General features: G+C 39.9%; 1 protein-coding gene across 2 annotated transcripts; it reads right to left on the bottom strand.

Annotated features, from left to right (window-relative positions):
- Positions 1 to 212: 212 nt before the first annotated feature.
- LOC103396181 (tetratricopeptide repeat protein 39C-like) lies at positions 213 to 11,688 on the bottom strand. Of its 2 annotated transcripts, XM_025052389.1 has the most exons (15): positions 11,432 to 11,688; positions 9,175 to 10,525; positions 6,495 to 6,543; positions 5,996 to 6,124; positions 5,301 to 5,415; positions 4,788 to 5,187; positions 3,676 to 3,844; positions 3,488 to 3,581; positions 3,294 to 3,401; positions 3,107 to 3,216; positions 2,466 to 2,589; positions 2,253 to 2,350; positions 2,003 to 2,107; positions 1,861 to 1,899; positions 213 to 1,199 (listed from the first exon to the last, which is right to left on the bottom strand). In XM_025052389.1, the coding sequence occupies exons 2-15, from the start codon at positions 9,318 to 9,320 to the stop codon at positions 1,110 to 1,112; spliced, it is 1,776 nt and encodes a 591-aa protein (XP_024908157.1). In that variant the 5' UTR covers positions 9,321 to 10,525; positions 11,432 to 11,688; the 3' UTR covers positions 213 to 1,109. The 2 variants fall into 2 exon arrangements, with proteins under 2 accessions (XP_024908157.1, XP_008332402.1); XM_008334180.3 differs by lacking the exon at positions 11,432 to 11,688 and having other exon boundaries at positions 5,996 to 6,143; positions 9,175 to 9,263.
- Positions 11,689 to 11,736: the final 48 nt, after the last annotated feature.

The raw sequence follows: 11,736 nt of genomic DNA, 5'->3' as shown, positions 1-11,736 counted from the left end.
CATGTTGCCAACAAATATTTACAAAAACTCAATGAGGAGTCTCAAGCTCCAACAGTACAAAATAAAAACATAAAATTGTCTTATCTTTCCATCGCAGCCGTCCACTCCGACCTGGTCGAGCTGTCAAACCATAACCATAACCATAACCATAACGTACTTTGTACATGTTTATCTTGTTTGTTTTGTTTAACACGTTCAATCATACTCAGAGAAAAGAATAAAACTTTTAATACTGCAAACAAAAAACAAGCAAAAATAGAAATCAGTTTACAGAAAGCAGGACCCCACTGGCGTGTTTGTAAAACCGGTGTACAAAATATATAATCACAGTTATTACTTTCTCCATTCGAACAGTTTGGCTATTTTAAGAAGTTGCACTAATGTCTACAACACTAGGAAGGTAAAAACATAAACTTGGTGATAAGCTTTTGTCAAACTGCCATTGCTTTGTCATGTAATGTTTGTGCAATCAAGAATTTTGAAAATACTGAAAATTATTAAATGTATAAAACGACATTTTAGAGGAATGTGTACCAAAATCTGGCAGTTGAAGTGCGGCCCCTTGTGGGGAGCAGGGAGCTACTGCGGAGGCAGGTGCAGCAGGGCAAACAATTTTCTATTGCATTTTGTTTATTTGTGCACACATTGGGGTGTCACTGTTATGTCACTTCACTCCCTCTGTTCAATCACAATACTTTTGTATAAATTAGTGTTGTAGATAAAGCTGAGTCAAGATTTGCGGCAATCGCTGTGAATGGTGTAATTATGGGGGGACTTGACAACAGACCTATCTACAAACAGGGGGCGCTGCAGAATCCCCTGCTTAAATTAGTGGAGTAATTAATTATTATTTTAATTATATTATTGTAATTATTTTAATAATATAAAAACCAAATTCATCACATTTATTTCAAATCAGCTATGATCAAACAGATTCAAAGAAAACCCTTCATAGAAAAAAAAAACATAAATACATTTTAACAGTTTTGGCTCATAACAGAAGAATAACTATGAATAAATAAGATGGCTGAACCAGTGTTACCATGGTTAGCTGAGTGCTAATCTGCCTTTTTTTTTTCAAAGACATTCTCTTCTTGTTGCGTTTGAAGTCAAGGCTGAGCTGCAGTGTTCAGAGAAGCCAGGGCCGAGTGGATACGAACGTGAAGCCTGTTCTCAAAGTCATAACCAGCAAAGTCCTCCTGCGTCGTGCATGTAGAAAAAACACATTCATAAACAACCAGGGTCATTTCACAAAACAAGTGTGTCCAAGTGTAATAAGAAAAGACATTCAAATTCACACCAGGTCAAAAACCTGAAGCCCATAAAGAAGCAGAAAAGATTATTCCACCTCTGCCGAGTCTCTGTTTCTGTCAGACGTTAGTGCATCTGCTGAGAAATGCAGCCACAGCAGACGGAGTGATATCTCTGCTCTGTCAGAGATGCTTTCACCTGCACTAACACGTCGTCGCTGCTGCCAAACACTGCATCTAACACACAGTGCATTTCAAATGAACCTGAATCCTGCCTTTGTGTTCAAGCTAGGGAGTGTTATTTTTCACTAGGTAGAGTAAAATAAAGCCATTATGAAGCTTATGTGTTGAATATAGTGTTTTACTCACCATATCTTTTAATCACCATATCAAATGGACACATTTAAGTTAATGCCTCCTGTCATTTCATATTCACAATCAATAAAAAAAATATTTATGATTCCTTAAGGCCAATTAAATTGAATTGTTATATTTTGAATAGGATATTTCCATAAATTGGAGTCTGTTAAAAGACATTTGCTGCACACTGAAGAACTACATTCCAGAGCAAAGTATAGGGCAAGTATTAAAACCAGGAAATCCACTTTACCTTAGCCTGCAGCATTAGCATGCGGCCCTTCGCGGCAGACTGGAAGAAAAGTATAATAATTTATTGGACAGAAAATGTGACTTCCTCCAAAAGCCCTAAAGAAAATATTTCTCTGTGTATGACACAAAATAACACAACTTACCTCTGGTGTGTTGATCAACACACAACCAAGTTCATAACAAGAGTACGGTTGAACGTAGGAGTTGGTTAGACGACCCACTTCGTCTCCCAAAGCTAGTTGGAAATACTGAAAAGAAGAAAGTGAAACAAGATGATCACAACACTATCTGCCGGCTGTCATCAAGGGTGAATTAAGACTATAGGCGATAGTACCATAGAACTCCTTAGTGCAACTTTTAGTGCACAATGTCATTAACCTGACACAAATGTACCTGAACAGCATCTTTGATATTCAGAAGATATTTGTTAATTGCTCCAAGAAGCAGGTTTTTCAGGCCGGTGCAAGATGCATCATTGATGCCCTGCAGAACTGTGTCAAGAGGAACACGCAGCACCCAAACAAACAATAGAAGAAAATGTTAAACAAAGCTTTAAACAAAAAGACGATGAAGAGGGAGACTTTGTCCAGTATAAATCTCAGTTACCTTGTGTCATGGTTTGCAGGTTGGGAGTGGAGCAGTTGGGCAGAGCCTTCCACAGATAGAGTATCTCGATCACAGAGAGGATGCAGAGTTCTTTGGACAGACATGGACTTCTGAGCTTTTCAGCCTAAAAGATGTTCATGTTTTCAGATGTTGAGGAAGTTGCCCTTTAAAAAGATTACACTAAAAGACTTTGTATATATTTACTAGAGGTGTAAGTGCACGCAAAAACCACGGTTCGGTAAATTTGTGGTACAAAAAATACGGAAAAAAAGAATGTTTATGGACGCTGTCAGTCAAAAGGGCACATATTGAGGTTATCACTCCGCCCGTTTCTCATTCCATTTCCAGTCTGCAACTCTACTGAGCTACTGGAGAACCCCAGAGTTTCTCCATATGATTCTAGTCTGTTTTAACCGCTAACTATAACTAAGTTGCAGGGAAAGCTGGAATAATCTTGGAATATTGTTCTCAGATTTACCCTGGACCATTTAGAAAATATACAGTAAGGCGACACGTGGACTAAAAAAATTATTTCTGAAGACGTGTATTTGCACAAAACTTTACTAAAAGGATAGGTACAGCATATACTGAATGTACACATGCTGTTACACATATTATTATATATATAGTATTATACACACCCTCTTCATGGAGAACAACTCTATCTGATTATTCCTGCGCCTGAACAGTGCCTCGACGTCCTTGAACACAGCATGGGCTCCGTCCAGATCACCTGTGGCCCCTTGGCAAACTAGGAAACATGAGTTAAAGAAAAAAAATGAAGCCAGAACAGACGTCGAGAGAAATATCAATCCAGCCTTAGTGTACCTGCAGTTAAATAGGCGTAGTAACATTGCGACCAACGAGACTCCATCTTCAGACGCTCAAACGCCCTGTAGGCATCTCTGAAGTTCAGTTCAATCATGCTGCACCAACCTGAAATGGCACCGGTTATGACAAAGACTAGTGGTGAATTGAATGAATGAGTAAAGGATTAAAGGTAAGGGTTAAAAAACCAATACCTATTTCATAAAGGCACACGTGTTGAATCTCCCTTTGCTCAGAGGCCAGATCTAAGGCATCGCTAAAGGCTGTCAAGGCCCTGCTGATCTGACACTGGGAAAAGAGAACTTAATGTTATTACAGTGTTGGGAGGACAAAGAACACATTCCGAGAAAATAAATAAATCTTGTTCTTATCCTGCATTTACCTCCAGGCGGTGGACTCTGCCTTTGAAAAACATGAAGAGGGAGGAGTTTGGATACGAAGCCTCTCTTTGCTGAAGAATAGACTTGGCTTCTCTCAGTCCTGCCTGTGTGTCTGCACCATCCAGAGCAAAGAAAGGCTGCACTACTGTGTGGTACCACAAGAGGGCCAGACTATGCAGAAGCAGAGGAAATACAAAAATAATGAGGCCACAAGATAATATCAATCTTTTCTATGAAATCAAACGTGATTGACCTTGATTCAAATCAAATCACTTTTTAAATTACAATTCTGAAAAACACACCATGTATAGTGTCGGCAACTTTGTTTTCTTTTAAATGTGTGAACAAATTGTTCTTAATAAGCAACAGCTGCAGTATGTTTTGACTTTGATTACACACTCTGTGGAATACCACATGTTCACAAGCAAATGACTGTTTTAACCATTTTATTATCAAGAAAAGAAATCTCTTTTTTTTAAGTTTCCTCTCGAGACTGCTTCCGATTTATTTTACCTCTGCTGCTTAGTTCAGCCTCACTGATTATGCAAGTGTGGACTGTTCACGTGGCTATTTATAAGCTGTGAGAGTACAAATGAAAACAACCAGCTGACCTTTGAAGTGGGAAAGATCACATTCTTCAAACGGATGTACAGTAACGCTGCACACACAAGTGTAAGTGTCCGGGTTTAACAACAGGCGAGAGGAGGGGTGTGACCGTAGTGGATGCAACACTGAAGGAGTGCTGAGCAGATCACCTTTAGTCTGGGAGCAGACACAAACTCCCAGAGCCAATATTGAATGGTACTAGGGATGGCTCAGTCTGATACTTAAGTATCGGTCTGATATTGGTCAAAATTTAAGGATCGAACATCGAAAAAATAAACTATAGCACGTCTGATCGGATTGATATATGGATAGACAGATACTCCGAATGGCAGTATTAGTATCACTATTGTACATGAAAATGTAGTATCGAGCCATCCCTGGATGATACTAAAGTATGATGGTGCGTGGTTAGTTGTTGCGTGATATATTAGCAAATGTAAAAATAAAAAAACCAAAAACCGTTTAGCCAAAATTACAGATACACAAACGTACTCACTCACATACTCACGTAGCTAAGGGAGCCTTCATGTCCTTACTTTCACTGGCATACGTGAGTGCAGACAGGCCTTGAAGGCGATCACCAGGGAAGCCCAGCAGGTTAACGATCTTCAGCAAATGCGGCGGCACCATCGAAATGCAGAGGTGGAAGAGGCCGTAACCGAAGCTGACCGAACCTTTCAGTCTGTCCAGAGCCTCTGAGCTCAAACCGTCAGGTCTGTGGGAGGGGCTCGGCCTTGGTGAAGACGACACGCTGGGGTCTGAGGGTTCAGCTGATAGAGAAGGGGATTCGGAACGCTTTTGTCCCGAGGCCCTTCTTCTGCCGCCCTCCTGTAAGTGAGTGATGTCGCTGTAACATTTGTTGTACATCTTCCACGCTTTACGGAGAATCCAGCCTCCTTTGATGTACGCTGTTGGGAAATGTCAGCGGATGTCAGTGTGATTGCTATTGTCATACACGTCATTCTGAGTCTACACCATTAAATGTGCATGGAATGTGTCTGTTTACTTCAGTGTCCTGTACCTGACAGCTCTTGCTTGATGAAGGACAGCACTGCAAGATAAACCTGGCAGTCTGCTATGATGATCTGCCTCTGGAGTTGGTCCAACGCAGCCATGGCAGACCTGTGAGAGTCCACCTGCCCACACAAACGCCTCACACTTTTACACCGATATGACAAACAGACTCCGCAAGCTGACAAGCAAAAAAAAGGCATCTTCGTTTATGAAGCCCATAAAAACCACTCTAAAAGCACCCGTGTGCACAAATGCAAGAAAACTGGTGACACACTTCCCGTTCCACGTTCCTACTCTGCTGGTTCTTGCTGATTGTTAATGTTGTTGATTCTGTACAAGAGAATTGTGAATATTTGTGTTTACACAGAACTGAAACTGCTTTTCTGTGAAAAAAAAACCAAATGTGCTTAATACTCCATCATTGTTGTGGAGACTGGGTGTGTGTCCAGAGCAGGCAGAATGAATCTGTGTACTGTCAACAGAGAAGTTGAGCCATATGTTCCCTAATATAAGAGCAACTGCTTTTTAAAAAGTGACTTCCTCTGTGTATCACTTTCTTCTACTCTGCTGCTTGCCACAATAAAAATATATATTACATAAAAAATTTCACAAAAGTGTAAAAATACTGTCGTTGTCCAGAAGCACATTTAGTCAATTTCTGAAAATATTTAATATTTATATATTATATTTAATCATACTCACATTCTTCTTGATCTTGTTTTTAATGGTTTCAATGACGCCAGCGTTTTCGCTCTCACACATTTTCTCCGTAGCTTTAAGGTCTTCAAACGCCAGCTGCATTTTCTCCTCCTCGAATGTCATCATGGCGTTCTGCACAGACAAAATAAACCTGGATTGGATGATTTTAAAGAAAAAAAACAAAGAGATTCTTACTTGTTTTTTGTGTTTTATAAATTACAATTATGGCCTAAACAGAATGGTTGCACATATGAACGTAAGCATTTTATATATGAAAATATTTCTAACTGTTTTTTTCACAGGGTAAAACAGAAGTACATCTGGTTTCACTAAAAACACTTGATTATTTGGCTTTGTTGGCATCAGAAACAAAAACAAGGAACTTCTCGTTTCCTCACTGTCAAAATGAAATCGTCTCTGAATGTGGAAGTCAACATTAGACAACAAACAGGCACCAGACGATAGATAAGATGCTTGTTGAAGCTACAGTTTGTCGACTCACCAGAAAACTCACAAAACTCGCCCCAAAGCTCATCAGTGGACTGTGGTTCCTGGAACAAACAACTCAGTTAATGGACATGTCTGTAACAGATGAAAGTCACACATGTGCAATGTATACAACTCAATTATGTCTGGGACAGAGTCACTGAAAAAAAGGGATGTGGTGAGTTCAGAGTTAACCTTTCATTATTGATTCTGTGTCTAGTGCATCGCTTAATCTTTCATTTCTTGCAGCCTACACAGCTGTTTTGGTGCATTTGCGTCTTCACCTGCGCCTGTATTCAAGGGTGTGTTGATGAAAATGAGAACAGGATGACACCCGCTGCTAAATTAAATTAATGAGAGAGGTGGCATTTACTTCCCCCCGGGGGTCGGGACACACAGGGTCTGCCCTTCTGTGGCATCGGCAGCCATGGTGAAGGCAACGACAGAGTCAGTCAGAAGAATAAAACAGTGTGAATGAAGCATCACGTACCTTTCAAGTGAGCCCTGCTTTGCAGGTGTCGCTCTATGTATTTGGGTTAACAGTTTTTATTGTTCCACAAATGACAACAGTTGACTTTTCTACAATGATTTCTCCCAACGTGGACTGATATGTCCTGACCCCACAGGAGGGAGAGAGAAACTGTGTCAGAGGAAGAACTGCCAATCAATCTGCTTACAGTGAAACCATTAACCCAGTGTATGGCCTACACTTTAATGATCGGAGTGAGGTGAAAAGGTCAAGTAATATATGCAGTGTATTTTACAAACATGCAAGCGGTAGCGACTTTAGGTAGGTGAGGCACATTAATCTTATCTGTAATTAAAAAATAATCATTCTTGTGCCACAAGGAGAATCATTTCATTAGTTTAGTATTTTTTCTGGCTCACAAAATAGGTCAGTGCTCAAGGGAGCCAACTTTCACCTCATGAAAACATCAACTCTTTTTTAAAAGTTGTATGTTAAGTGAAGAAGAGAAAGACAGAAAGTGAAAAAGTAAGTAATTTAACTACAATATTCTATGAAAAAGAAGCTACACCAGATACATTACTACATGCTGTAGTTTTAATGGATGAGCTCTACTGGTTCATGACATTCATAATTAATAGCTAAAAAAAAGAAATCTAGGCTTTTAGTAAGTGGCCTGCAGTAAACACAAAGAACAGACTGCTATATGTACAGTATGTACAGTATGTTGTCACCACCAGACGTCTCCCAGGTGATTTAGGACATTTACAAATGTAAGGGCCTAATATTAACATACGCATTTAGGCTCAATTTGATAATGACAAAAGCAGGATCGACCAGTTTGTGTCACTATGCTATTGCAGTCACCAATGGAAACCAACATAACCAATGGAACGAGCGCGTTCATTTATTTTAAAAAAATTAATAACACTTTTACATTACAACAATGCATTACTTTAGATCCAACATCAAGGACCAACAACCAATAATAGTCAGCTCAACTACTTCTTTTTTTTACAGTTAAGACTGTAGACAAATATATAAACAGTGCTGATTGTCTTGGAGCCTCACGAGTCACAGTGTGGTTTAAACTATTTGCTCAGGGTGTTTTTTTTTCTTCTTTTTAAATGACTTTAAACTCACACGTATGCTTAACCTATGTCTTATGTCACTCTGCAGGCTGCTGCCAAACTGAGCACAAAGACACAGGGTGATGTGCAGCATTACACCTTCATTACAAGTTGTTTGTGGAAAATCAATGTGACCGTAGTAAACTTAACGCAATTAATCAATTATGTTATCAATCAATAGTTGGTCAACCGTTAAGAAATAGAGACTCTCTATTTTCCTATAATTTTCCTATTTCCTTTCAACAGCGGTGCTGTGTACTTGTTACCTGTTTTTCTGCTGCTACCACCATTGATGACCAGAAGAGGGACAGGTTTAGTTCTGTTTTAGGACCTAATGTAGCACCAAAAATTATTTTGAGCACTTTTACTATTTTGGTTAGCTAAATATGCTGCGACTTTGCATGGTGTACGCCATCTACTGGTACGTTTTGGAATTACCCGACAGGTGATGCCCAGAGAAATTAATTTTAAAAGGCAGCACAACACAAGCTGAAGGTAATGAGATAAACAAAAAACCCTGACTGATTGACAGGTAATTATAAAGAGACCTGACTCACTGTTGTCGGTGCCAGCTCTTAATGATACACCTAAGAGTTCAAACTAAAAGCAACTCAGTGGATAAACAAAAGCATGCAATGTTTACCAGTCACTTATTCATCACTTATACATTATCAATATATTTGATTACAGTTTTTGCTTTTAGATTTAAAATTGCCAAGCAGTTACCAAAGTTCTCTCCTAGTAGTACATACTGTATACAATCAACATTTAAATACAACCAAATACAGTCCAACACGTTTTAATTTAAATGTTATCATTCGTTTTTGACAGAAAGAGACTTAAACAGAAATAGAAAAACTGCAACAACAACAACAACAAAAAAGTGTTTAAAAAGTGACATATTCCCTTGCGTGCCACTAGAGGGGATTAAGTACCGCCAGAGGCACGCGTATCACAGTTTGGAAACCACTGGTGTTTATTTTAAAACCTGTAAATGCGTCATAAAAATGAGAAAACCTTGAGAAACAAATCAGTTGTGTTCCCCGTATTTTAGAAAAAGACACACACACAAACACGCACAGTAAAAGAGAGATGCAGACCTGTATTTTCTGAACAGCTCGTCGCTTTCCTTGAAACCATTGTTGAGCAGCATGTTGATTCCAATCAGAGCCAGCTCTGCGTCGTTGATGCTGTCCGTCTGCTCTGTCTCCACGCAGCCCCGGGTTGGTTCCACCGGGTCCGCCATCAAAACGCCCGACACCGGAGACGAGGCAGTGAAGGCGGCCCTGGAGGAGACAGAGAGGAAGAAGGCAGGAGTGAGGAGACCGTTTGTCTGCTCAGTTCACAGGAGGAGGCAGGGGAGTCTCAGCCTGCGGGGGGGCTTTTTAGCCAACGCAGTCACATCCACTTTGTTAACATGTGGGAGTAAAGCGAGGACAAGCTGGAGAAAGTAAAGACTCTAGCTGTCAAAGTCTCAGAGACTAAGTCGTTTCTCCGCATTCCGCCGCCTAACCTGGCTACAATGTGTCAAAGCGGAAGTGTGTGCGTTTACCGACGCGCCGCCTTTGTCAACCTTTCGTAGATTGTACCAGCATTGAAAACCATACCCATTTTTTTTTTTACAAAATGTCAGTGAAGGCAGCACTAAAGAGGGCGTGGTGTCTTTCCCTCGTTAGCCCAATGAAGTGTGAGAATCGGGTTTACGTTGGCGTTTAAGAAACACCCAGACAGCGTGTTCTATGTTTTCTATTGTCACATGAATATGATGCAGATATGTTGACATTAATGTCATATATTGCCGACTAAATACGTTTTGCTCCAGGACAGAAGGAAAACATAAGCTGTTCAAAATCGTAAATTACATTTATATAATTTTTTACAACTTACAATCGTGTATAAACATAGTGCTGAGTACAATTCAACAATTAATCCTCGGTCTTTATCAACACGTGTCAGAACATGCGAAAATATTTTTTTGTCTCCATTAAATCGTTCATGGCACAAAACATTTCTTAACAAAGAACACATTACAAAATGGTCACAACAGAGGAATGCATGTACAATATGGCCAAACCTCATGCATGTTTTTCATAATACAACATTTGGTGTAAACAAAGCAGTTGGTAAACACTTATTTCTTTTCTTTTAGCTTAATAATATGATGGGATAAATGGTCCCAAACTATACCAGAATTCTGGATGATCCACAGTTTTTTATCTAAAGCAAAAAAAAAAAGCCACATAATTCATAAATACTTTTTAAAGATTTGACAGATGTTAGAAAGGAATGCAAAAACGGATAATAAATTCAAAGCAGGATTAATGCAGCATGGTATAAAATCAAGCAGGAATCTCTGTGGACCATTATGTTCTCAGATGACACTGTAATTGGCGGACAGCGTAGCAGAGAGGGCTGGAGTTGGAAATGAGCCCGGAGAGATGGAGGTCTGCACTGGAGAGACAAGGAGAAAAGGAAGATGGGAGGAGAAGATTAGAAAAAAGAGGGAGAGGTGATGGATGTGGAGTTGTAATAGTCTGGGAGTAACCATCCAAATCAGTGCACAGTGTACAAATGATGTGGAAAACTAGGTGCAGGTACAATAGAGTGCCTCTATAAATAACCTACGCTTCCCATTAACCATATAATTCAACATTCTTCTGGACAGAACAGTTGTAAGTTAGAATAGTGTTGCTGCAAAAAAAAAAGAAGTCATGTGTGAACATTACCTGTACACGTCCTATGGACACTGACAAACTGTGAAATACCCGTTCAATGTGTTAAATGATGTTGAAACTGCAGGCACTACAGACAGAAATGTATGGACTTAGAGATGGAGGATGTGTAAATGTTTGGAGTAACAGAACAGCAGGGTATTCACTTTGGGAGCAGCCAAAGGAAAGATGGAAGAAAAATGGTGAGTAGATGAACCGTTGAAATGTGCCTACATAGAGCACCATGGATGTGAAAGAAAAATGTCATACAGATTCTTAGGTCCAACCAGAAGAGGAAACAAAACAAAACAAATGTGAACTTTTAAAGCACCATCACACAAGGCATCATTTAAATTCTTAAAGTGCTGGTTTGCTCACACGGCAGCCCCGACCAACCAAAGCAGAGTCAGAGGTGTTTGTCAATAGAATCAAAGGGCTGTCCAACACCTGGGACTAGTAGATAAACTGAGATTAAAGTATTTATCAGGGATTAGGTGACTTACTTTTTAACTTCTGAATAAATACAGAATTGTTCAAGATAGCAGCTGTGATATGGGAGAGGAAGCTGCTGCTCTTATAACGCTCTGATCATTCATACACACACACACATACACACGCCACATAAAATATGCCCATTTTGACATACAGTACAAACATTCTCTGTCTTGTTAACAGATTGCACATGGTTGGTAATGGATCTGGTCCCACGGTTCAGTAAATGACGCTTATATTCAGCTTGGACACTCTCGGAGGTTGACCGGACCAAACACGGCGGAGAGTCTGTCGAACGACACCGACTCTTCATTGATCCTCATGTCCTGGATGCAGCCCACGAACGATGATGTGACAGGGAGGGCTGGGAGCATCGATGTGTCTGCAGCAAAATGTCAGCGGTTAGTGTTCAACTCAAATGTGTGAAGTACTTCAACTAAATAAAGAGCTGGGAAGAAA

This window comes from Cynoglossus semilaevis, chromosome 20 (genome assembly GCF_000523025.1).
Source record: "Cynoglossus semilaevis isolate Cse_v1.0 chromosome 20, Cse_v1.0, whole genome shotgun sequence".
NCBI lineage: Eukaryota > Metazoa > Chordata > Actinopteri > Pleuronectiformes > Cynoglossidae > Cynoglossus > Cynoglossus semilaevis.
Note: the sequence above shows the minus strand (reverse complement) of the source record. Positions and strands in the feature narration are given on the sequence as shown.